This window comes from Mustela putorius, unplaced genomic scaffold (assembly GCF_011764305.1).
Source record: "Mustela putorius furo isolate JIRA1106 unplaced genomic scaffold, ASM1176430v1.1 tig00000275_pilon_pilon_pilon, whole genome shotgun sequence".
Classification (NCBI taxonomy): Eukaryota; Metazoa; Chordata; class Mammalia; order Carnivora; family Mustelidae; genus Mustela; species Mustela putorius.
This window is the reverse complement of record NW_025421341.1, coordinates 2571574-2599559: the sequence shown is the minus strand read 5'-3', so window position 1 is coordinate 2599559 and position 27986 is coordinate 2571574. Positions and strand designations below refer to the sequence as shown.

General features: G+C 39.7%; 1 protein-coding gene across 4 annotated transcripts in view; it reads left to right on the top strand.

Annotated features, from left to right (window-relative positions):
- The window catches only part of HECW2 (HECT, C2 and WW domain containing E3 ubiquitin protein ligase 2), a 224044-nt gene that overhangs the window by 115435 nt on the left and 80623 nt on the right, over positions 1-27986 (top strand). For all 4 annotated transcript variants that reach the window (XM_045078498.1, XM_045078497.1, XM_045078499.1 and 1 more), the window contains 4 exons: positions 1295-1445; positions 2200-2303; positions 2806-2930; positions 11498-11683. In XM_045078498.1, coding sequence (XP_044934433.1) covers positions 1295-1445; positions 2200-2303; positions 2806-2930; positions 11498-11683 — 566 coding nt within the window. The remainder of the gene's footprint in view (positions 1-1294; positions 1446-2199; positions 2304-2805; positions 2931-11497; positions 11684-27986) is intronic.

The following is a 27986-nucleotide window of genomic DNA, read 5'->3' as shown; positions in this document are numbered from 1 at the left end:
GAGAACTGCGTTAGGATACGTGCTCTGGTCTCCGCCGGAGCAAATGCCATAGGTGGTCAGCAGCCAACACGCCTTCCTCCCAGTGTGCAGGGTCACGCCGACCCATGGTGCCTCTCGATTAGCTGTGTGATGACATGGGGAGTTTTGAAACAACTGAGCTGTTAAGGAGAAAAGTGCTTATAATTTCAAAAAACATTTTACACAAATAGAAATGTATAAACACTTAGCTGGTTAAGGAGTAGATTTCTGTTTTATTTTTTAAAGATTTATTTATTTGAGAGAGAGAGTGAGTGAGTGGGTGGGAAGGGGCAGAGGGAGAGGGAGAGGGAGAATCCCAAGCAGGCTCCACGAAGGAGGCTCTACTCCCAGCTAGGAGCCCGATGTGGGGCTTGATCCCACGACCCTGAGATCATGACCTGAGCTGAAAACTGGAGCCGGACATGTAACTGGCTGAACCAGTTTTTGTATATTGTATATAAATTGCACTTCCCAACTACAGTCAGTTTCAAAATTTTGCCTTTTGCAAAGATCAGCTCATGCCTTGTGTATTTTGATAGGAGAATGGTCCTTTAGAGAGTCTCAGAGGAGTTCTCTCTGAGTCTGGAGATCATTCTGCTTTCTGTTTCTGCTGAACATGCACTTACGTATTTGTTTACAAAGGTGAACAGAGTTAATCAAGGGGATTACTTAAACATAAAATTAAATAATATTTTTAAATGCATTTATTTGAGGTTGGAGGCAAGTAATCACCCTTGTTCTGAAAATGTATTCATCTTCAGGAAATGCAAACGGAAGCTTGTAGATCATGACACCATTTCATGACTGGGCTAGCCTTATTTTCTTCTGAAGACTACATTTACCAGAATTGTATGTAAATATGCACTTGGAAGCTTCCAGCTCTACTTTCATTCATGCTGGAAAAAAGGAGAGAGGAAAATCCGTTTTTGGTGAAAAGAGTCATTGACATCAATTTCAAAGTCTTCTGATACCAACAATTTGTATTTTTGAAACATTGGCGCTCACACATGAAGATGGGCATTGTGGACAGGTCTGGAAGGATTCTCTACACTGAGAGATCCTTTAAAGTGGGGGTATTCCACACACGGGGTATGTTTTCGAACTGATCACAGCAGATCCTGTAGTGGACTGAGGGAGGTGCCTGGTGATGCGGTGAGACGTTTGGTATTAGCCCCAGTTTCTAGCATGTCAGGGAAAACCCGTGCTGGAGATCATGAACCACATTCACGGCCTCTGCTCCTCCTCTAACCCCTCTCCGTGCATTCCTGTGGTGTAGACTGGGAGGCGCGCATCGACAGCCACGGCAGAATCTTCTACGTGGATCACGTCAACCGAACCACCACGTGGCAGCGGCCGACAGCGCCCCCGGCCCCCCAGGTGCTGCAGAGGTCCAACTCCATACAGCAGATGGAGCAGCTGAACCGGAGGTGAGGAGGGCACTTCCGCTCTGGCTGTAGTGTGGTTGGCCTTATGCTCATTTGGGCCGCAGAAGATGACATGGTTGTCTCTCTCGTCGGTGGGTGACCTGTCATGAACATGTAGCTGGTACCCCTTTTGATTTATATAGACTTCACTGAACTTCTCTTGGTTGAAAAAATAAGAATCACAGTCATACCCCACTTGTTTGGAAACTGGAGAGGAAATAAGTAATGACGACCCTTTTCACCAACCCAAGGCATTGATTTTTAGTAAAAACAGAGTGTGTGTACATCTATATATAGATAAAGATACAATATATATATACATATATATAAAATATGAAGCCAAATATCTTTCTAAATACCTAGAATCTCTATTCATCATACATCTTTATCATCAACTAAGCTTTTTAAATGTCATTCTTTTGTGAAAATTAATGGCCATGAAATAGAAAGTTCTTTTCTTTAACAATGTAAGAATTTAATTTTCTTTGATTGAGGGCCACAGTTTTTTTTTCCCCCCCAGTTTTATTACTTTGTTAGGCAAGTGTTTCACAAACAACAAACAGAAGGAATTCAATGCATTGTAATTTACTTAAGCAACAGATGGCCCAAAGGTCAGGGAATGGATAAAGGTATAAAGTTTAGGGAAGAAGTTTTTGCTGAAGCCGAGAGGATAGTGGAAATATCTGGGCCCTGGGGGAGCGGTTGGGTCCTTCATTTTGGAGGCTGCTGTGATGTAACGCTAGGCTACTGATTGTAGGTACCAGAGTATCCGCAGAACCATGACGAACGAGAGGCCTGAGGAAAATACCACTGCTATCGATGGGGCAGCGGAGGAAGCTGACTTTCACCCAGCCAGTGCAGGTGAGAGCCTGTGGGTTGGTTTGGTTTGTAATCTCACAGAAGTAGAAAACAAATCATAAGGATCTCCAACAGATGAGGTTTATCTTTTAGTGAACTTTTAATCTTCAGTAAGATCTGGTAACCCAGTGCAAATAAGAGAATTCACCAGAGACCTCTTCTAATCCACGACTTTTTACTAGTGCTAAGAGAAGAATCACAAAACCAGATAGAATATAAATAACTAATCTCTAGATGTGTAGGATGGAGGAAAATGATTGAATCTGATCACTTAAAACATCTAGGCATGCATTAAAATGTTAATAGTGGCTAGAAGTACTCCGTTCCATTCCAGTCAGGCCTTACCTGTGAATTTACATGGAAGCAAAGTGTGTTTGGAGGATGAAAATAATGGTCAATGATGTAGCTATTCTTTGGCTCTTTTAAAACATAGATGGAAGTGAACAGCTATGTTTCCACTACATGGAAAGGTTTCGCTAAAAGCCTTTGTGGTCTGCCCACCCAGATTTCCGGCGGGAGAGCGTCCTGCCCCACTCTACCTCCAGATCCAGGCTCACGTTGCTGTTACAGTCTCCCCCCGTGAAGTTCCTCATCAGCCCAGAGTTCTTCACCGTGCTGCATTCTAACCCCGTGAGTACCGAATCTGAGTTTGCGGAGGAGACGGGGCAGGCCGAAGGAAGTTATCCTGGTCTGCATAACGAATTGTAGAATGGTAAGAGCTGTTTACTGAGCACTAAGTGCATTCCGAGGTCTGTGCTAAGCACTGTGTATGTTCTAACCCATTTGGTCCCAATACACCTAGAAGTCAGATGAAATTTCCATTTTTCCAGATAAAGAAACTGAAGCAGAGAAGTTACACTTTCGTAAGATACAGGCTGCCAGTGATGGAATGACCGAATCATGGGACTAAAATCTATAGCCTAGGAAATAAAGCCAATATATTGTGATAGCACTGCATGGTGACAGTTGGTGGCTATAGGGCCCAGGACATGCTGAAAGTCAAGTTTGAGCCTGGGAAGGTGGGCAGAAGCCAAGTTACATGACCTAGACTCATACATGGGACAATTCTGGGAAAGGGTAAGGCTCTTATACAAAGGACAGTGGGCGAACATTTGCAATTGTTACTGTAAAACATTATCATTCTGGGGTGGGAAGAGCTTTAGGCGTGAAGTCAGATAGCGCAAGTTTTCCTTTGCTTCTCTGTTTGTCCCTTTGTTCATGCATTCATTCAACCAGGATTTATTAAATGCCTGTGATTGGCTGGTGCAGTGCAGACTGGGGATAGAGTGGTCAACCGGACAGAGCAGGTGATGATAGCAAACTAGGGAACCGGAAGAGTTAATTCAAATGGTGCGGTGTGACATGAGGCACCATACATGGGGCGAAGGTGTACTTGAGGATGAGCTCCGGGACGCACTGCTTTAGATGGGCTGGACAGGAAGACCTTTTTGGGGGAGCTACATTTAAGCTGTTTATAAAATGTCCAGAAGCCAGTAGGGTAAAGGTCTGGGAGCAGAACCTTCCTTGCCAGGGAAAAGCAAAGGCTCTAAGGCTTGAATGAGTCTGATGTGGTATAGAATAAGGTCAGAGAGGTGAACAAGGCTTCAGAATGTAGGTCTGGTGTGATCTGGCAAAAAGTTTGGGTTTTATTCTAAATGGATTTCTTCTAAGGTGATTTCCTGTAATGTTAATGTTTATAAGCTCCCTCTAGCTGCTTAGCTGAATATAGGTTTTAGAGGGCAAGGCTGCACCAGGGACACAAGTGAAAAGGCCCCATGGTGAGACATAGAAGGAGCTGGGACTAGTGCAGTAGCAGTAGAGATGGTGACAAGGGGGTGAATATGGGACATGTTTTGGAGGAAGAGCAGACATTCTTGTTAATACTTTAGAGTGTGGGGACAAGAGAAAAGAAAGGCTTCCAGAAAGAGCAGTTGATTGAATAGTAATGTTCAAAGGTTTGCTGATAAATATTCAACAACAGCTGTGGGAGAATGTGTGTGTGTGTGTGTATCTTACTGAGTGAAGGATGTATAGCACACAATTTACAAATAATAATAAAATACACAGAATGCTTTTGTTGCTTTTTGCTGAAGTCTGACAGCAGTAGCCAACCTATAGTTGTAGTTTACAGACAAATGTAGTTCCAACATGAATCTTTTCATCTACATTAACTGTTAAGACAACAGTGAAGCAGGGGTGATGCAGGTGGGAGCGTCACACTCCCGTGTTACTGAGCTCAGTAGTACCTTCTCTTTAAGCCACATAACTCCTGAATACCGGACTTAATTCTCTTCTTGGGCACGCTCACAGGCATGTTGTATGCAGCGTAATAGCACAATGTGAAGTTTAATCTGTATTATTAGCATTTTATTTTCTCTATCAGTTTCTTAAGTCTAGACCTGACATCTAGAAAGAAACCAACAAACTTTTTTGTAAAGGCCCAGAAAGTATGTGTTTTCAGCTTCTGGGCCAAAGACAACATGGAAACAAGTGGACGTGGCTGTATCTCAAAACACTTTGCAGATGCAGCCAGCCAGCCCACACCTATCCTGGGCAGCCCACAGAATAATATCGAGGCCTGGTTTGCCTTTACTGATTTCTGTGATGTTAATACTCCCAACTATAGCTAATTTTAAGCTACCAATATGACCTCACCAGGTTGTCAATGCAGATTGCTTTCTTGGGTGCAACTTCCTCATCACTACAATGTTTCAAGTAGAGGCTGGAGTCATGTTGTTGGGTTGTGGTTAAAGGCGGTAGCTTTTAAACTACAAGTTCTATAAATAAATGCATATTCTTGATTCTCAGCTCTTAGTGATCCTGGTTCATTAGGTCTGGAGAGCCCCAACCATCTGTTTGGTTGGTTGGTTGGTTGGTTCCTTAAGTGATTCTGATGCAACTGGTCTTTGACCTGTAGCTTTGGAATTCCTAGAATAAGATGTTGTGTTTAATGACCTCACTGCTTTTGTCACAACGGTAACACATCTGGACGTTGGACAAATAACAGATTTTAACAGTGTGAAGATACTCAGCAGCTTAAATGTTTTTTGTTTCTTTTGTCTTCATGCTTTCATTGCTTTCCCCTTTCCTTGGGCATGATTTCAAAACACCTTTTGCTGGGAAGCCAGTCTTGATTCTAAAGTATTCTCTCTAAAGCATTTTAATTTTTTTTTTTCCTACATGAACTGCCTTCATTACTGGCCACAAAGATCTCATGCTGTGCAGGTATATATTTGTGTGAGGTCAGAATTCTGTTGGGTTTAGGAAGCCTTATTTCCCTGACTTCTCTGTGGCAGGAATTAAAGTAGCTGGATTTACCTTGCTGATGATCTCAAGGTAGAATTTATGGGAATAAGTTCCACAGTTTGTTGTTTTTTTTTGTAGAGGTTATTACTTGATGGAATCTCTTCTTTTTCCAGATTATCTAACAAAATTATATGAGATAAACTTTTATATGATTTTCTTATTTTAATATTTATTTTTTTAATTTTTTATTTTTTATTATTTAATTTATTTTCTTATCTTAAGATTTTTTTTTTGCTTGAATTGTTTATTAACCATAACTGTTTCAGTAGACTCCCTGTTTATATTATTGGAAATGTTCAACATACAAAAGGAGTATATTGATTTAGAAGCCTTCCTAATTCTGTCTTTTTATGATTTGAAGATAATCAGTTTATATTAAAAGAGTAATAAAAAATAGATTGCATGGAACAGTAACTTAATCATTTTTATTGAAAATAATGAAATTAAGTAGCTATATAATTGTAATAACTCTAAAGGAAAACTTAAAATATTGTTTTTTGTATTCTGTTTTCATTTTTTCGCCTTGTGTTTGCTTAAGGTATATACTACTGCCCTCTGCTGGTATGATCAGATTTCTTCCAAAATTGTATTCATAAACAATTTCTGAAAACTCAAGATCTAATTATTAGTGTCATATCTTTTATACTTCTATGCCTGTGTTTGTCTAATTAATGTAATACATAAATATGTCTCCTAATATGTAACTGAATAATGTTTCCAACATACATGCCAAAAATTGTTATTCTAGCTTTTATTAAGCTGTAGAAATACATTAATTCTACCATCTAAACTCCTTAGTATTTAAAGGTGAAAAATTATTCAAAAATACATAAGTATATTCTTACAAGCCAGGAATTCCTGCTATTGCAAAATAAATGAATTAATAGTTTACAATTAGTTTTGCTAATAAGTTAAATTTTCCCTCCATTTTACTCTTTAGCTAGCTGAAAATAATATAAAATCCCTTATGATTAAAAATACAGACTGTGTAAGACGGGGCTCTTTTCATATCCCTGCATACATTTTATGGAAGCAAAGTTACTTGATTTTGTTTATAATAAATTTTGTTCTGTGAATAAGGTATACGAATGCTCAGATCTGCTCACTTGTGAACATGAAAGACATGAGAGAGAAACATGAGGATTCAGAATACCTATTCTTTTTATTTCATTTTGTTTTTAAAGATTTATTTATTTATTTGAAAGAGAGGGAGAGAGTTTGCGGGCACACACACACATATGCTAGTGGGGGGAGGGGAAGAAGGAGACCAGCAGACTCCCTGTTGGGTGGGGTGGGTGGGCTCCATCCCATGGCCCTGAGATTAAGACCTGAGCTGAAATCTAGAGTCCGATGCTTAACGGACCGAGCCACCCAGGCACCCCTCAGTATGCCTATTCTTGATGTAGGGTTTATGAAATGTGAAAGACAAATTTTATTTAGCTTTGATGTACTTACTATGTTATTGCAAAGAACAAAATTAGATGAAATCAAGACTAGGCCAGGTCATCCTGGACATATGGTCACTATAACACGAAATGAAGGAAGGAAGGAAAAAAGAGAAGAGAAGAGAAAAGAAAGGGAGGGAGGAAGGAAGGAGTGAGGAAGAAAAGGAAAGAAAGGAAAAAAGAAGAAAAAGGGATTACTGTTTGCACTGTGCTTGGTTGAGAAGAAAGGCGTATTTTACATCATGTTCTTATTCTGCTGCCAAATGGCAATAACCTTCCCCTCAACTCCTCTCAGTGTTTTTCGTTTCTAACACCTCAAGACACTCAACCAAACAAAACACATTAAGCTCAAAGGAATGTTATTTTAACGGAATTCCAGTAAAGAAGTTCAGGTGATCCTTCACTCAACCATCAGATGTTCATTTCCTGTCCAGACAATGGGAAACACCCACGAGTAAGGCCAGGAAGGGAGCTTTGGAGTCGAGAAGCAGGAACCGAAGGGGACTTTCCAGTCAGCACGAGAGATCGTTTCCAGGCGTTGGTTCCGTCCACGTAACCGCCGTCAGCTCTCCCGGTTCTCCTGGTGACTCCACATGCAGCCGCAGCCACACAAGATCGTTCCGGGCGTTTCCACGAGATTTTATCCTGTGAGGAAACACGGCGCGTTGGTTTTTTCCTAATCGACTTGGGTTTCAGGTAGAAAGTCACATCGATTTACTACATCCTTTTCTGTAAGTCCAAAACAAAACAACGACCCAAACACCGAAAAGCCCTCACGCAGTGAGCACCGCAGCACCAGCGAGGGCCAGCACAGTGCCTCTTTGCTCTTCTCCCACGGCTTTGCCAGCATTTGCTTCCGGGAAGACCAAGCTCTTGTCGTGCGGTCCTCCCTGTCTAGCGCTTCCCGAGTGCTGGGACCCTCTCGTGGTTGCTCTGCCGCTTCACTCTGTGTTTCAGCACTTTCATGGCTTCTGTGCCCTTTGACGTCCAAACTCGACTTTCTGCCTGCGGGGAAACTCTTCCTCCCACCTTTTCCTACAATGTCCCTTGCCGTCCTTCTGAACGCTGGGGCTGTGCTCATCTCTGTATCCTCGGGCTTTAACTCAGGGCTTGTGACAGAATTAATGAAAGGTGATGAAAACCTTCTTTAGTTAATAGAAAGTGGGATGCTGGCCCATTATCTTCAAAGACCTCGAAAGTAGAAAACAATTTTACTGCTGTCAGTCATCTGTTTTAACATAAGTATGGTAGGTATAATCCCTCATATATCCCTTTACTTACTTCTACTCTATGTTTTTATAGTGATTTTTACTTCTTCAAAGCTGTTTTACATCCTTTGTTTCACTGGGCTTGAGTCTCACGTGCCTATGAAGAAAGCGGGGCAGTTCCTATGATCCCATGTTACAGGTGAACGAAGATTTAATCTCTGAGGCAGAGAGTAAATGATTTTCTTTGTCTCTGTCCATGAGTGACAGGGCCGTGACGAGAATCTTCACTGTGGTTCCATATGAACTGGAGTATAAATACTCTTCTGAAATATATATACATATATATACACACACATACATACACATACGTAGTTAAATATACAAATATATATCCAAAATGGTACATATTTAAAAACAAAAAATAGAATAAACATATGTATAAAATATGAACTATGAACATATGTGTATAAATGTCATGTGTATATACATAAATACATACATAAATATGTTCGTATGTTTCTATATATACATTTTTTCCTGACAGAAATGTCGCAGTCTGAAGGGATGTTCCCATTTGCCTTAGAGGTTTTGTACGGGCACTTAGAGTCTGTGCATGTTCAGACTTGAAAAAGCTATGGGTCCAGAGATCGTTTGCTGGTTACTGATAAGAAATCTTTCTTGCACTTACTTTGCTTTGGTAGGTGGTTTTTTTCACCCCACTCAAACTTGGCACTCTGTGGCATATCTTACTGAGAGGAGAGGAGGAAAATGAACGGATGTAATTAATGATAAGACTGGCCTTAAGAATCCTGAGCGCAGAGAGCTGGGCAAACCCAGAGACTTACTTCACTTCACGCCTAGGGCTGCGACAGGTTCCTTCACCTAATTACTACTTCTTGCCCTAATGAAGTTCTCCTTCTCTTTAGTAGAAGGAGGAACATTTCTTCTGGTGCTCCAGATAAAGAATCAGGATGTAGCCTATTTACTTAGATTAATGGGGGGGGCGGGGAGAAGAAATCAGAGGGACCAAGAGATATGCCTGTTTGGAACAATAGTTAATATAATGCTTTATCTAATAGAATTATCCTGCAATAATGCACCCCAAAGAGACTGACTGGGGAGTATGGCTTGAAAGTTTGGGGCCAACTGCCACTCGAGCTGGTGTGGTCTCGGGCCTCTAAGCTTGCAGTGGCTTCTGTGGAAATACATCAGCAGCACAGAGCGAAATGCAAAAAACAGATCCTTGCTGATTGTGCATAAAACACCAAGGCAGGGTCAGCCACAGGCTAAACTATTAGTTAGCTAACGTTCGTCTCTGACAACCTCCAACTTCTTTTATTAGTCTCCTTCTCTGCTTTCATGATATCACTTTCTTATTCTCTCATGCTCTCTAATTGCCCGGAGCCCCTGCGTCGGCTTGCCTGTCTTGGCAGTGCACTGTGCTCTGAACCTCACAATTTCTCTGAGCCATCAAATCCTCCTCTCAGTTAGACTGTCAGGTTGAAATACAAGCTCAGCGTGTTTTATACTCAGGTGTGCTAAGGACTTAGTGCACTGGTGTTTTGAGGATAGTTCAGTGTGGCCGGCTGGCCCGCCTGCCTTCCTGCCTCCTCCCTCCCTCTCTTACTTCTGTTCTGTCTTTTGTTTTGATAGGACCAAAATATTTTAGTAAAAAATATATAATGATGGAATCAATTGGAAAAACTATATAAAAGTCATCTTATATAGTTTAGTCTATATATCAATAACAGAAACTAACAGATCTTGGTGGCTTAAGCTGACAAAGGTCTGTTTCTCATCCCAAATTGGGTCATCAAGGTTCTCTGATCCCTGTAATTACTCAGGGACCCAGGGACCTAGACTGGGGAGCCACCACCATTTCAAATATCACCAGTTGCTGTGATAAGTGTGCCAAAGGGAAGAAAGCTCTAGAAGGACTGACATCATCAATAAATACTTTGACTAGAACATGACATATGTTAGGGGATCCTGGACAGACAGGAGCAATGTTAACTGTCCTCATACTCATTCATTTTTCATCCTCAGTAACTACCACAGTACTGGGCATAGCAAAGACAGTAAATGTTTATTAAAATGAAATCACTTCCAGAGATCCTGATTTCTTTTGGGTTTGCTTTGGTCTACCTTAGAATGAAACAAATAACAGAACCACAAAGTTAGCCTGAAGGCCTCCAGACTCAGTCTAGTGGTACTGGGATGCTAAAGGTAAGAAAAATCCTTTTAATCTATCTGAGAATAGAATTCTGGAATAGATCCTTCACAACCGTATCAATTTCATGACTGTCATATTCTTTCTGATAATGCAAGGAAATAGCTCCATATAGTTATTCCTTTTCTACTTCTTGGCACGTAATATTACACAATGGACATTTGTTGACTGACTTATATGTGGATAGCCCATGGCTTATGGCTAATTTCTGGAATCTTGTTTAAGTATCATAGAGATGAAGACTATAACATTTTTCACAAGACAGTCACTTTTTTGTGTGGTTGTATAGTGGGGTTTTATTAAATGTGCATTTCAGCTGTATAAATTCAGTATACACACACGCATATATACATATACATAAGCACACATACACACACACCAAAAAAGAGAGAGAAAAATCACGTATACAGCCCCGGCAGTTCTGCCTGCCATTCCACTCATTGAGATTATGCCTGGAAGAAGGTGTGAGATGAAAAACCTTTTTCTGTGTGGTCTCAGTTGAATTTGACTCTCAGGGAGAGCAACTCAACCCATTGCAAATACTCTGATATTCAGATATATGGCCACCCACTTTTCCTGTGCAGCTTAGCTGCTAAATGTATAACTGCTTCCCTGGTACTCACCCAAAGACCAGGGATCTCTTCCAGCACTGGAGGGAAAACTGGCTATGTTGGGGTTCCCCGTGAGATGGTATATTTGTATTTGACATGGTGTGACTCTGTGCGGTTTTTGCCTAAGACCAACTTAAGGACCTGACATCCACTGTGGAATGAGATGCTTGTTCTTTAGAAAACTAGATATCATCCATGAGGCTCCCTTACTTTCTGTCATCTTGCTGTTATTTTGATCAAAATATTGTGCTCAGCCTGCTGTTTCCACACGCGAGTCTAGAGCTGTATGGAAGCTTCTATGCCAACTGGACGACTATATACACCTGATGTCGTGTGGGAAGCACGTTGCTGTTGTAGGTCCAAGCGGGTTGACATGGTTCTCCTTTCTGTTCCCCAGAGTGCCTACCGCATGTTTACAAACAACACGTGTTTGAAGCACATGATCACCAAAGTCCGGCGGGACACCCACCACTTTGAACGCTACCAGCATAACCGAGATCTTGTGGGATTCCTCAACATGTTCGCCAACAAACAGCTGGAGCTGCCAAGGGGCTGGGAGATGAAACACGATCATCAGGGCAAGGTAACACGAGGGAGTCGCCTGGGGAAGCTGCTAAAGGACAGCGGGCTGCCCACAGTGTTGGCCTTGGCCTTGGCTCAGCCATTCACGGGAGGGGAAAGGCCTCTGCGGGGTGAGACCTTCCATGTCCCGGTTCAGGGGAAACCTGGACACGCAGGTTGTCTCTACAGACAGTTACTCTGCTGTTCGGAAACAGTCTGGAGTGGACAGGCGCAAGGGCATTTGTTTGGCAAAATACTCTCTTTTGCCTTAATATTCTTCTGCCTATGATCTCTCCCCACTTTCTGCTATTTAGAGGAAAGATTTCTTCGGCCGGGACACTTCCTCCGGGTTAGTTACGCGGGTGGTGTTACAGGCCGTTGATCGAACAGCTGTAGTGTTCGGGGAAAGTGGCTAGGAGGTCAGGAAGCAACGGCTCAGCTGCACTGCGGCCTCGGTGGTGGTGTTTCAGAGCCCCGATTTTGTTAGCCTATTAAACAAGACTCACAGAGTAATTCACGTATGATGAGAAATACATACCAGTGTCATACAGGCCAGAGGAACCGCGTCCGCACTTCCCTCATAGCCAGGGGCCCCAGAAAGCCAGGTTATGATCAGGATGTGGTCATGAGTAAGAAATCAGAATGAGAAAGTTAGTAATTTTTATAGGGTGTTTCTCAGCTAAGATTTTGTGTTTTTAAATACTCTGGTTTAGTACCTACTCTGGGCCATGAACTGTTTAAGGTCTTTCTACATATGAGTTCCTCACTAGAGCTCTGTGAGGCAATGCTGCTCTTATTAATGCCATTTACAGACAAGGAGCCTCAGGTCAAGAACGGTGTGGTGGCTTGCCCAGGGTCACAGAGAGGGGTAGTGACTGAGCTGTGCTCCAGCCCAGGCATCCTGGTTCACGGTCCGCGCTCCCAAGCAGGGCCTGCTCTTTGTATGCTGCACAACCAGCCTCAGTTCCCCTCGCTGTAAGAAGACTGAAATGTATGACTTGGAGGATGGAGGGGATTAAAATGATATGACATTTAAAGTATTTAATCATGCTTCACTCATTCATTCAACAAATATTTATAGAGTACCTGTGCAAAACAGGTAAGTCATCCACTTCATAGGACTGCCATGCTCACGGATAGAGACAGAAAATAGACAAATAGCATGCCAGATGCTAACGGATGCTGTGATTTTTAAAAACCGGGGGATGGGGACTAGAGAAAGACAGGAGTACAGAATGATTTTGTACAGGGTGGCCGGGGAATGCCTTCCGGTAAGGTTAGATGTGAACAGAGACCTGAACAAAGTGAGGAGTAAACATATAAGGGAAGGAGCTTTCAAAGCAAGTGAAATGTTAAAATCCTCAATAAATGCCATTCTCCCCCAGGGTGACCTCTAGCAACAATACCACAGTAGCATCTTACTCATCTTGAGCTCAGCGTCCAGCAATCTTAACTGAGAACCTATAACCAGCCCAAATAGATGTTTTAAAGAGCATGTACTTTAATGCATGGGAGAAGCTCTCAGACTCAATGAAACTATTAACTTGATTTCTGTAAATTTCTTTAATCAACCTATAATTCCTAGCCCAGAGAAGATTAGAGGTCTCAAGCATGAAGTGTAGTATAGATGAAAGAGAATGGATTTGTGTTTATGTCCCTGGCAGGGAAGCCTTTCCAAGACATTCAGAAGAGGGAGGCAGGGCCATCTAGCACTTCTAGAACTTTTTCCTCCAGAGAATTATGTCACACTGCTGGTGCTAAGTTTGGTTCGGCAACCTGAGAACCCAATGTTTGTAAACGTTCTACTGAAAGGAAGGACATAGATTGTTTAAGTAAAGACTTTGGGAAGTACTGATGGTATTACCCCTGGGTATAAAAGAGCAGTACCATACCAGGAATTCAGCTCTCTTCTCAACTCTGACAAGATTTTACCTGTGTCCTAGGGAGTTATGCTCATTAGAGAGCCATGGGTCTAGGGAAAGCCCAACTTGAGATAATGGCTGCCATATATTTTTGCTCTGAGACTTAACTTGCTAAGTCACTTGTCCCCTTCACTAAAGGCGCTCAGAACCTTGTGTTTACCTCATGGGGCAGTCCCTTCCTGCCACTCATAATGTGCCAGACCCACTGCAGGAGAGAGCTGCTGCTTAATGATCCTGGACCTTGAGAAAAGTTTTAGTTCTGTTTAGGACACTATTTAAGAAGAGTTAAAATGTATTCTTAGGAGCAAGTTCTATCTGATAGTCTTTATAAAAGTTTCCATAGTTAAGCTGAGGTAAACATATCTCTGCTCTGTGTACAACACAACTGTCCATTTTACTTGCTGAGGCTTTCAGACTTATTTGGGGGTTTCAGTGCCTGAAGTTGTAGGTATTGTAAAGAACCTTGAGAGTGGGCTGGTAGGTGGTTGACCTCATAGCCTGCTGGTAGCTTTGCATTTGTTTTTGTTTTGTGTTTTTTTTTTTAAAGATTTTACGTATTATTTGATAGAGAGAGACAGCGAGAGAGGGAACCCAAGCAGCGGGAGTGGGAGAGGAAAAAACAGGCTTCCTACTGAGCAGAGAGCCTGATGCGGGGCTCGATCCCAGGACTCTGGGATCATGACCTGAGCATAAGGCAGACACTTAATGACTGAGCGACCCAGGCTCCGCCTGTAGCTTTGGCTACAGGTGCTGTTTGGCATGAAAGAGAAGGACTCCCAGCCTTGTGGGCAGAATGGATTATCAGACGCTTGAAAACTTACCACATTCGTCTAATCTCTTTACTTTGTGCATTAGGACTTGAATAAGGTTTTTAGCTAAGCTGGACATCTTAACTGGAGCAGGTACATCTCCCTGTGATTCTCCCCACCCCTATCCTTCCTTTACAAATATCTGGCTTCCAGGGAACTAAAACAGTTTAAAGGAGCATTGGGAGAGGCTTGTGCTGGTCTTTCCTGGGCTGCGCTGCTTTCCACTGCCGTTTGGAAATCGTCGTGCTTATCCTCCAAGGTTGATAGGCTTTCTTCCAGTCTTGACATGTTAGCTCCCCTTTTAAACGAATTGCTTCATTTCCAGAACATTTAAAGGGTGTAAACTTTTTCCCCACTTAATATAACATCAAAAGCTATTAAATACGGCAAAGTTATTTTCCCACAGTGATGACTGATTTTTAGAATTGACACAGAACAAGATATCCAAGTCCTTAGTTTCGTGAAAGGAAATGCTTCTCAAGGGGAACATTCTCAAATTTAGCTCTTCGGACTTCTGCAGTCTGGTCTTCTCAAGGTCGGCCTTTTTCCTTTCCTGCTTTCATTTGTTTAGTCATTCAGCACACTTCCACGTACTTCTGAATGCCTCAGATGTGCATGCCACAGTGATATTGATAAAAGCTAACACTCCATGTGACGTTAGGTAGTGTGTAGCATTGACTGTTCGGTAGATAAACACTTAGATTACTCCCTTTCATGCTCACAGCAGCCTTGCAGATACCTGCTGTTTTTATCCACATTTTAAAGAGATGGAAACTAAGGCAGAGCATGGTTGAGTGAACTGACCAAGGTCCCACCATTAGAAAGTGATGGAATTGGATTTGAACCCAGGCAGTCCAGGTCTAGAGTCTGTGGTCTCATCCGGCCTTTCAGCAGTGAGTAGGGTGGATGGATGTCTACTGATCTGACGAAGGTAGTAGAAGGTGCCAAGGGAGCCCGTGGTAGGATTTCCTACCATGGTCAAGGAGGGTGGGGGCTTTCAGATGCATCATTGAAGGGCAGCATGTAGTGTGAGTTGCTGTTAGCAATCTGGGCAGAAGTAATCAGTTCTCCCTTGAATCCCCTCGTAATTTTCCCTTGTGTGTTCTCGTGATGTCTATTCACATTGGTCTCGTGCTATAGTCATTAGCATGTTTTATCTTCCCAAGCAGATGATCCTCATTTTGATGATGATGATCCCCATATTTTTAATTACCCCCTCTTCTACCCCAGTGCCTTTCACGTGCCAGGTTCTCAAAACAAGTTTGATACATGAAGGAAACGTGTCACCTGGAGTTTCCCAGTTATTAGTAATCTCTGCTTTGGACCGATGAAGACTCCCTCCCCACTCTTTCACCAGAAAAAGCTCCTAGATTTGCTTCATTTGACGTCCCTTAATGCATATGTTGCCTTGGATCTTTCACAATATTGTTTAAACAAGGTGATGAAGATTGTATTGCACTTTGACAGTCATTAATTTGGGGGGAGACTTATTTTCTAATTAAGGCCAGGGGATTTAAATTGGGTGAAATTTCACAGAATTCTAGATCTGGTATGCTCTTTTTGGAATTTCTAGGGTGAACTAGGTCCATGGCTCACATAAAAGAATAGAAATAAAATATTTCTAGTTAACTATTAATTAAAGAATAAGAACAATGTCAGGCTTTCTAGATAAGATAATGATGAAACCTGCATTTTTAAACCTCATACCATATGCCAGGCACTGTACGAGGTACTTTCCCATGGATTATCTTATTTACACTTCCTGGCAATTTATGAGGTGGGTATTATTATAATTATCCATACTTTACTGAAATTTAGAGCTGTTAAATAATGTGTGCAAGCAAGTGAGGAATCCAGGATTTGAATGTTATCAGTGTGACTTTACCACTGTTCTCTACTGGGAGGAATTGTCTTTGTCACCCCATGGAGGAAGAGTCCCAGGCCAGATGCTGGGGTTACTAGTATTCTTCAAGACTGAGACATATATGTATGTCTTGATTAGATCCTAGGTGCTAGCAGAGGACACACCCCCAGAGACACATATACATGGCTTCATGCTTAAATGCCATAGAGGTCTTATGCCATGCGTACATAGAATATTGAAATATAATAATAATAATGGCTGATTAGACGCCAACCTCTAGGTGAGGAATATTTTATTAGGTCATTTAACTTTCACAATAACCCTGGGGAATGGGTTTTACTATAGCTGAAGAAACAGGCTCAAAGAGATTAAGTGTGCAAGTAAACTCTTGGATATAAACCATGTATTTCTATATCTAAGGCCTGTGATGATTTTTCTGTACAAGATTAGTCTAGCCCTCACTAGCCACTAACCACCTGACTAGCTTGAAATATGTCATTTAGATTTCCCGGATCTGAGTTTCCTTATGTCTGCATATGACTGGGTTGATCATCTTTTCATGTGCTCACTGGTTATTTGTATATCTTCTTTGGAAAAACCTGTATTCAAATTCTTTGCCTATTTTTAAATTGGATTATTTGTCTTTGTATTATTGAATTCTGAGAGATCTTTGAACCACATATTTTGAATATTAGTGCCTTATAAGATATATGCTTTGCAAATATTTTTCCTGTTCTATGAGTTGTCTTGATAATATTGTTTACAGCGCAGAATTTCAATTTTGATATAGCTGTTTATTTGTATTTTTTTGTTGTTGTTGCTTTATGCTTTTGGTGTCATATCTAAGAAAACGTTACCTAACCTCAGATCACAACAATCAGCTCCTGTGTTTTCTTTTAAGAGTTTTATAGTTTTAGCTCTTACATTTAGATCTAGGATCCATTTTGAGGTTTTTTTGTTTTGTTTTGTTTTGTATGGCGTGCAGTAGAGGATCTATTTTCATTTTTTTGCCTGTGGACATCCAGGTCTTTGCACCATTTGTTGCAGACTATTTTTTTTCATTGATATCATTAGTTGTTGGGAAAGTGAAAATCAAAACTACAATGAAACCACTATAGACCTATTTCATTGGCCATTAAAAAAATCTAGAAAATAGTAAATGTTGGCAAGGATGTGGGGAATTGGAACCCTTCTACATTGCTGGTAGATACATAGAGCCGCTTTGGAAAACAATTTGACAGTTTCTAAAGAAGTGTCCTGCAGAGTTGCCCCACAATCCAGTAACTCCACAACTCTGTATGTACCGAGAGAAAAGAAAATACATTTCCTCTCAAAACTTGCACATAGGGGCGCCTGGATGGCTCAGCTGTTGGGTGACCGCCTTCAGCTCAGGTCATGATCCCAGCATCTCAGGATCCAGCCCCACATAGGGCTTCCTGCTCCATGGGAAGCCTGCTTCTCCCTCTCCCACTCCCCCTGCTTGTGCTCCCTCTCTCACTATGTCTCTCTGTGTCCAAATAAATAAATCTTAAAAAAAAAAAAAAGTAGCACACAAATGTTTCATAGTAGCTTTATTTGTAATAGTCAAAGGGTAGAAACAACCCAAATGAATTAATCATATGTATCTGAATTATATTTCATAATAATATGTAAAGCTATTTTAAAAATTAATAGGTTAGTTAGAGACAGGTCAAGATTTCCTTTTCAGCTGATGGATTCTATAAATCCTTGATTCTTCAGTTTTGAAGTTTAGATGATATGGTTTGAGACTGGATTTGACATCAAATATGTAATGTACTTCTTTCTGCTAATTACATTTGGAAGGGTCTCTTGTTCAAAATTCTATTGTTATTTTAATCAGTATTTTGTTCCATTACTCGATTTCCTTAATTCTTTTGATTCTGTAATGGTGGGATTCACAACTAAGCCAAGTTTTATGCAGGATCGTCCTTATGAAACTGTGACCAACCTCTGTGTTTATTTGTTGGACTTAAGGCCTAGGATTTTCACCTAACATATAGGACACATTTTGACTTGACTCATTTTGAAATGAAACGTAAGCAGAAAGTGGGCCAGTACAAAAAAAAGTTCTGCTTGCTTTTTATTGTAATAAGTTTAAATTTTTTTTTTTTTTTTTTAGTTTAAAATTTTTGTACACTCTCAGGAGTGTGAAAAGCAAGGATAATTTGGGATCTGGATACAGTGTTAATATAAACGTTTTATATTTTTACAAGAAATGTGCATCAGTAGTATTAAAATGTGACTTATTTAAAATGCTTCTGGTTCTTGGCTAGGTTTGATCATTAGGGTGTACTCATGGGGATAATATATCTGGAAGAGAAATATGCACTTTAAGAAGGAAAACCAAATTTATCTGACCTAGGAACATTTCCCTCTTTCTTCCTTTCTCTCTTTCTTTCTTCCTTTCTTTTCCTTGCCCCCCGCCCTCTTCCTTCCTTCCTTCCTTCCTCTCTCTCTGTCTCACTCTTACTTTCTCTCTTTCTTTCTTCCCATTGTTAATTTGAAAGATTTGAGAAAATTATGCTACAGTGGGGTCAGGATTTCTGGATCCTCCAGATCCAATCTGACCTCTGTGAACCTCAGTTTTCTCTGAAGTGAGGGTTAGTAACCTGACCTTTCCAGCTCCTGGGGCTGTGGTTAGCATCAATTTAGATAACGGTGGGATTACAAATGGAAGAAAAACATTTAAGATTATAATAATCAGTCATTGATTTAATATTCCTCCACTTACGGTATAGAAGATAAAAGCTGTATAATTACAAACCTCTAGAGATTTTTGATTTAATTTGGAGAAAACAAAGATATGGAATATACAGATATCTACAATAGAATGACCCATTTTACTGTATTTTTCGCCAGGAATGCTGCTACCTGGTTATTGCTGCCCACCTTGCCAAAATCTGGATTTGAATGGTTAGGTTAAAGCAAAGGTCTGTATAGTACAATAACTAAGAGTTTCATCAGTTTAGAATTTTATGAAAAAGATAAAGATTTGTTGTTAATGGCCATATCTTTAATAGGAAGCGTGTTCTGGCTTTATAAAAGATATACTGTAGGATTAGTCCATGTCCCATTCCTCCCCTTAACGTGCTGCTGATCTCCTTTAACCGCAGTTAAAGAATGGTTTCTTCAAAGTGGGGATCCTTTTGCTGTTGCTCTTTGTTGTCCACTGTTGTCCACTGTTCAGTGTTGACACTGAAGGGTAGTCTGCGCCCAGGTGTTTGCTCTCGCCTTAAAACTGTGCAAGAACCCGGAGCCATCTATTTTTCTGCCATGGTTTTGCAGTCATCTGGTGGATTTGTTCTCTTGCTGGATCAGTTGCCTTTACTATGGTGGTTACATTCTCCATCAGCCGTGGTCATGAAAGTAAGGTTGAAAAGCATTCTCAGCGAGATAAGTAGAACTGGAACTGAAATCAGATCCCTTTGCACAGAATCGCACACCTTTTGTGTAGAGCCACTAGACATTCCTCCCTTAGACTCTTTACCCGCAATGCTTCTCATTTGGACTATAAAAGAACATGCATGTGGTCTAGAATAGCGTCTGCAGTGGTCCGGCACAGGATGACCTCTTTCTGGTGTGGGATACCTGGGAAGTTTCCTAGCAAAAGTCGCATTACAATGGAACCTTGACTAATGAGTACGATTTTGATAAAAGGAGATTGTAGAGAAGAGAAGATAGGGGATGGGGAGGAAAAACACTGAAAGTGAAGTCATGGAGATAGGAATACACCAGGCAGGTGTGTTTGATTCCTATGAAGAAGTAATGGGCAAATTTTAAGAGACTCTATATAAGCTAAGTTTTCTTTCTCTCTCTCTCTCTCTCTCTCTCTCTGTGTGTGTGTGTGTGAGAGAGAGAGAGAGAGAGAGAGAAAGAGAGAGAGAGAAACACACATGAGAGCTAATGGTGTAAGTTCCAATCCAAAGCCCAGCAGGCTCAAGACCCAAGAAGAGCTTATGTTTCAGTCTGAGTCTGAAAGCCAGAAAACACCAGTATCCCAATTCACTTAGGCAGATGGATTCACCTCTTCTCACGTTTTTGTTCTAAGGAGCTCTTCCGTTGATTGGATGAGGCCTGACCACATTAGGGAGGACCATCTGCTTTACTCTGTCTACTGATTCAAATGTTAATCATCCAGAAACATACTCACAGATCAGCCACAATGTCTGGCCAAATGTCTGGGTTCCTGGTGGCCCAGTAGAACTGACATATGAAATGAACCATCAGAGACTCATGTCAGTGGAGTATTATCAGTAGAAACTCTATTGCAGAGAGAATGATGCAAAAGGGCTTGGATAATTAGAAAAATACTATAAAGCTTATTACATGAGCTTATCATTTGGTTTAATTTTTAGAAAAGAATGTTAGTTTTTGCTCCCCCTTCCAGATGTTCAATATGAAATAGCTTTTCCCCCCTTGCCTCTTTGTTTTGTACTCTCAAGCAGTAAAACACAGTGTTTTTCCCTGCTCATTCTACATGGGACTAAATTGTACTAAGAAACTTGGAACTGTAAAAGTAATAATATCATAACTTCATTTTTAAAAATAAAAATGCGAATCATCTTTTTATTTAAAGTGAAATATCTTCTCCCATAGTTTCTTGTGTTTTTCCCTACAAAAATCTTGTGATCTATATCCTATCTAAATTGACATCCATTTCTATATCCAAACTCAGTAACCATAGAGTTTTGTGACTTTGGAAATCAGATTGGGGGTTTGAATAGCACAATGGTCCAAATACCCAACTTAGATGACCATGGCAAGTAGCAGTTATGGTTATGATGATAGATTTTGAGAAGAGAACAAATATTTTTGTAGTGAAATTTATCACAGTGTGAGCCTACTGAAGGATTCTCATTTTACAAGACTGTAATAGCTGATGTGGCTGCAGAAGTTGACCCAGTGATGACAGATTTTGGTTGTATCCCACATGAAGCTGATAGCTACAATTTATGGGGTCAGGTTCATTTCAATGAGTAAAATGCAACTTAGTATTTGGAAGTCTCAAGTGAATCCCTAAAATATCTTAGGATAAGCTCTACGTTTTGAAAAACATGCTTTTTGTTAGTTCAATGAATACGTTTGTTAGTTTTGTGGCACATCTCTTTAATTGCTTTGAAACAGTATCTCTTTGCGGTGGCTGCCTGTTTTAATAAGCTGAAGTCTTATTGCAGCAATCCAGGTGGAGATGGAATTAAATTCTAAAACTGTAAATAGCATGTGGATTTTCAATGATCTCTTTCTTATTTTTAACAGGGTAAAAGGTGTTAGATTAAATACTAACTCATGTCAGTACATGTAGGACCCAACAGGAAAGACTACTTCTGGGACAGCGCATCTTTTTGAAAGAGAGAAGAGAGCAAAGATTGGTTTGGGGAGTGTATTTCTGAGTAACATGCTAGACTCATGGAATCTTGAAGGAACTACCCAAATATGGAGATGGCCTTTGTCTCTTATTTTTAAATAGTTGTCTTCACGATCTGTACTGGGATCTTTTTTATGAAATATAATATGCTATTTTAAAATTTCATGGCAGCAACTTTCTGCTTTACCTAAAATGGCTGATTTGGATAACACCGTCCTCAGTCTTCTATTGTAAATTTTTAAAAACCGGCTCTCCAGGGGAAGTGTGGAGGGAGGCTGATTGTAGCATTTGCCACTTTCCATGGGGTGAATTCTCCCACCATAGCCCATTTCAGGCTGTCAGCATATTCCCTTAAAATCTCACAGTCAGCTCTCACGAGCTGATAGACGCCATCACCAGCATATCACTGACCCTTCTACTATATTTCCAACACCTAAATACTACCACTCCCAACATATAAAATATCTATTTGCTCACATTTTATATTTAAATTGTTGGGAATATTGGACTTATCCACATCTGCTAACTGACCAGCTGTTTCCAGAATTCTAGCCTGAACACCACGTACTCCTGTTTTGTCTCCTTGGAACTTTAAGTCTCTGATCATGGTGAACAATATAACCTGCTTTAACTTTTTTGTGACTGATACAGATGTCATGGAATGTTTGGGAATACTCCCTCCAATTGAACCAAGTGGTGGAAAACATTAGCATGACTATTTTTTACTTATAATAAACTGTATCATTTAGCCTTTTTATTTCTGCAGTCACTAAGGGTTCTGTGGGGATCTAATATAGAGAAAATAACAATGTGTTTATTCCTAATAATTGGAGAGAAGTACTAGGGAGGGAGCCAGGAGCTGAGAAGTGATATGTATTTTGGAATGGAGGGACTGTGTGAACAAATATATATATATATATATATATATATATTTTTTTTTTTTAGCATTTCTAAGACTTTGTAGAGAAGCCAGAAGTAAGAACAGATTCAATATGCAGTGCTTTTAACTTATAAATTATTCTTCTTTTGTTTCCATAGCTCTCCTTTCTTTTAATTTGAAGTGTAATTGACATACAACATGATGTCAGTTTCAGGTATATAACATAATGATTCACCTTTGTATACATTGCAGAATGATCACCATAGTAAGTGTAGTTACCAGCTATCACCAAAGTTACAGACATTTTTTGGTGATGAGAACTTTTAAGATTTATTTTCTTAACAACTGTCAAATCTGTAATACAACATGATTGTCTGTAGTAGCTGTACATTTTATCCCATGACACATATTTTATAACCGAAAGTTTGTAACTCTTGAACTCCTTCACCCATTTTTATACCCTTTATACCTGCTCTAGCAACCACTAATCTATTCTGTTATCTATAAATTTTGTTTGTTTTTTATTCCATGTATAAGTGAAATCACACAGTATTTATCTTTCTCTATCTGACATATTTCACTTAACATAATGTTGGTCCATTCTTGTTGCCACAAATGGCAAGATTTCATTCTTTTCTTCTGGCTGAATAGTATTCCATTGTATGATCTATGCCACATCTTCTTTGTGTATTCGTCCATCAGTGGACAGGTAGGTTGTTTCCATATTTGGCTATTGTAAATAATGGTACAATGATCATAGTGATGCATATATCTTTTTGAATTAGTGTTTTCTTTTTCGTTGGATAGATAGAAGTGGAACTGCTAGATCACGTGGATTTTTATCCTTCATTCTGTTACGATGGCATAGCACGTTGATTTTGCAGATTTTTCCATTCTTGCATCCTTGGAATAAATCTCCCTTGATCATGGTATATGATTCTTTTGATGTGTTGTTGAATTTGGTTCGCTAATATAATGTTGAAGATTTTTACATCTGTGTACATCAGGGATAGTGGTCTGTAACTTTCTTTGTGTGGTATTTTTATCTGGTTTGGATATTGGGTAATGCTGGCCTTGCAAAATGAATTTGGCAGTATTCCCTTCTTTTCAATGTTTTGGATGAGTTTGAGAAGAATAGTATTAAATATTATTTAAATGTTTTGGAAGAATTTACTGGTGAAGCCATGTGGTCTTAGATTCTTGTTTGTTGGAGGTTTTTTGATAATTGATTCAATGTCATTGCCAATAATCAGTCCAATCCTATTTTCTATTTCTTCATGATTCAGTCTTGGAAAATTGTATGTTCCTAGAAATCTATCCATTTCTCCTAGGTTTTTCTTTTTGTTTTTTCCTATTTGTTGGTGTATAATTATCTCTCATAATTCTTTTGTAGTCCTTTGGTAGTAGTTGTAATTTCTTCTCTTTCATTTCTGATTTAATTTATTTGAGCCCTCTCCCTTTTTTTCTTAGTCTACCTACCTAACAGTTCGTCAGTTTTGTTTCTCTTTTCAAAGAACCAGCTCTTAGTTTCATTGATCTTTTCTATTGTTTTTAGTCTCTATTTCATTGATGTCCTCTCTTATCCCTATTATTTCCTTCCTTCTATTAACTTTGAAGTTGGTTCTTTTAGGTATCTATATCTATATTTATATCTATCTATCTATCTATCTGCATATATATGTGTATATATATATTTATATATATTTTAAGCTTATTTAAGTTTTTTCTTGTGTCATGGGGTAGGCATGTATTGCTATAAACTTCACTGTTAGAACTGGTTTTGCTGCCCTCATAGATTTTTTTATGTTCTATTTCTGGTTTCATTTGTCTAGAGACATTTTTAAATTTTCCCTTTGATTTCTTCATTGACCCGTTGGTTGTTAAGTAGCATGCTTTTTAATCTCCACATATTTGTGATTTTCCCATTTTTCTTGTAATTGACATCTAGCTTCATACTATTGATGCTTGATATGATTTCAGTCTTCTTAAATTTACTGAAAATTGTTTTGTGGCCTAACATATGATTTAGCCTGGAGAATATTCCTTGTGTACTTGAGAAGACTGTGTATTCTGCTACTTTGGGATAGAATTTTATATGCACATCTGTTATGTTCATATTGTCTATTGTGTCATTTAAGGCCAATATTTCCTTATCAATTTTCTTTCTGGATGATCTACCCATTGATGTAACTCAGGTATTAATGCCTCCTAGTAGTACTGTATTGCTGTCAGTTTCTCCCTTTAGGTCTATGAACATTTGTTTTAGGTACACCTATGTTGATATTTACAAATGTTATATCTTCTTGGATTGACCCCTCTGTCATTGTGTAATGTCCATCTTTGTTTTTTATTACAATTTTTGTTTTGAAGTCTGTTTTGTTCAATGTAAATATAGCTACTTCAGCTTTCTTTTGATTTGTTTGTATCTTTCTTCATCCCTTCACTTTCAGTCTTGTGTGCTCTTATATTTAAGGTGAGTCCTTTGTAGACAATATATAGATAGGTCTTGTGTTTTATCCATTCAGTCATTCTGTGTCTTCTGATTAGAGAATTTAGTCCATTTCCATTTAAAGTAATTACTGGTAGATATGTACTTATTGCCATTTTGTTTATTTTCTGGCTTTTTGTAGTTCCTTTCTGTTTCTACCATTTTCTTCCTTCTTCTGTGTGGTTTGAATGTTTTCTGTAGTACAATGCTTAGATTCCTTTCTCATGATCTTTTGCATATCTACTATAGGTTTTGACTTTGTGGTTACAGTAAGGCTCATATATAACAGCCTTTTCCTTTCAGCATTATAAACACATCATATCACTTCCTATCAACCTGCAAGTTTTCTCCTCAAAAATCTGCTGATTGTCTTATGGGGGTTCCCTTTTGTGTGTAATATGTTGCTTTTCTCTTGCTACTTTTAAGATTCTCTTCTTTAAATTTTGACTTATAAATTATAATGTGTCTTAGTGTGGGTCTTTTGGGTTTCTCTTATTTGGCGTTCTCTGTACTTCCCAGGTCGGGATGTCTGCTTTCTTCTCTGGGTTAGGGAAATTTTCAGCCACTCTTTCTTCAAATGGGTTTTCAGCCCCTTTATTTTTCTTTTCTCCTTCTGGTATCCCCTAAAATGCAAATGATATTTTGCTTGATGTTGTTCCAAAGGTCTTTTAAGCTATCTTCACTTATAAGCATTTTGTTTTCTTTTTGCTGCTCCATTTGAGTTTGTCCCACTACCCTGTCTTCTGAATCACTGATTCTTCTGCCTCATCTAGTCTGCTGTTGAACCCTTCTAATGTATTATCAGCTGTTGTATTCAGCTATTGTTCAGTTATTGTATTCTTCAGCTCTGTGACTGCTCTTAGGTATTTTCTTATTTTCTGTCTCTTTGTTGAAGTTTTCTTGATGTTCATCCATTTTCCTAAGTTCGGTGAGCATCTTTTGACCCTACTTTGAACTCTTTGTCAGGTAAATTACTTATCTTCATTTCTTTAATGTGTTTTTCTGGAATTTTATCATGTTTTTTCAGTTGGAACATATTCTTCTGTTTCTTCATTTTGCTTGACTCTCTGTTTCCATGTGTTAGGCAAAAGAGTTGTCTCTCCCAGTCTTAAAGGGGTGTCCCTGTGTGGGCAATTAACCTTACTATTTAAACTTGCCCTAGTTCTTGATTGTGTTTCAAGTTGCCTCTCTGTTAGTTTCAGCTCCATGGGGTCCAGAAATGCAATCTCCCCTGGTCACCAGAGCCAAGTACACAGTGGCTACCCCCTCTGTGGGCTGCCTACACGCACTGGCTTTGGAGAGCTATGGGGGAACCTGGAAAGCAGACAGGCCTGCAAAAGCAGTGAGGGGGATGGGGTGCTCACCTGCTGCCTCTGGCCTCTAGCCTTAGCAGTGTGAGGGAATAAGGCAGGCTGAGGGTGGAGGGTTGGCCCTAACAAGTCAAAGTGAGAGTGCAAAAATGGCATCCATGAGTACCTCCATTCCTAGAAAAAGTCCCAACAGGCTTTTGCCCTCTGGTAGATGCTCTGAGATTAATAAATGAATTTCTTCACATATGATCTAGGCTCTTTTCAAACTGCTGTTTTTGTGCTGGATCCCAGGGCAAGTGAGCCTACACACAAGGCCTTTAAGAGCAGAATCTCTGTTCCCTACAGCCCTATGGTTCCTCTGGATATGTCTTGTTGGTTTTCCAAGCCAGATGTTTTGAGAGCTTGTGTCTCTAGTGCAGGTTCCAAGGACTGGGGTACCTGATGTCAGTCAAAAACACCTCATCAAGGAGTTCCATTGTGAACCCCCACTCAGTGTTTGCTACACTGGGGGTGGAATTCTTTGTTGTGGAAGAGCTGTTCAGCTAGTTCTCAAGTTCTTTCCAGAAGGAATTGTTTCATATGTAGCTGAAGATTTGTTGTGTCTATGGGAGGAGGTGAGTTCAGGGTCTTCCTGTGCCACCATCTTGAACTGCCTGCTTTTTCCATAGCTCTTTGGAAGAAGATAGAAGATCTGATCTTCTTTGTGTAGCATAGTTAGAAGTGCTTGTTTTATTTTGTTTACATGGTCTTTTAATATGGATTCCTGGTTTGGCAGAATGTTAACTGGAAACAATTTCAAACTTCTGTGACTTAGATTTGTTGAGCCTGAGGTTGGTATTTCTTCTCAAATACTGATGGCTTTTTCTTTTCTTAAAATAATAGAAGCTTAAAAAAATAAAAAAGAATTGTGTAAAGAGAGAAGCATATTTTGTTTGGCCTCACTAAAATACCACTTGGCTCCAACCAGCTCATATTTCCTGACTCGACCATGCCCTGAAGCAATGAAAGAGAAGAAGTTTTTCAAATGAGATTTGAGTTTGTGTATTTGCATTCCTTTCAGTTTTTGACTGTGTTGTTAGTCTTACTTGGTCCAGCACTGTGAAGCTTGAGTCAATTTTCTTAATAAGCTTAACAGGAGGGAATCTATGTTGGTCAAAATTTGCGTTGCTATGGCTAATCTGAAAAAGACCCATTTTTTGATACAATTGATCTTTTTTTCCAATAGTCTACATTCTTAACATGCTATTTACCCACACAGAATTTACTAATATGTGTTAAGTGCTTCCATAAATAAAGGCAGGTTATTTAGGATGGTGACATAAAAAAATGACCCACATTAAAAAAAAAAAAGTACTAGGTCAACTGCATTACTGGCTTGAACTACTTAGGATATCCTGTGGGAAAGTGATCCACTTTTCTGACATAATTGATTTGTGTGTCACAAATAGAAATGGCAAACCTAAATTTTGCACAATAATTTTTCTATGCTTTTCTCTCTACTTTAAAGTAGGATACATTTTTCACAACTCAACTGTGACCTGAGTGGTCCCCTTTATGGGGATAAAGCAAAGTACCAAGGAAACCTGTCCATGGTCACACAGTGGGTGGGGCAAAGGCAAAATGCATGCCAAGTAATTGTTTCTTTGCACTACATTCTGTTAGTGTT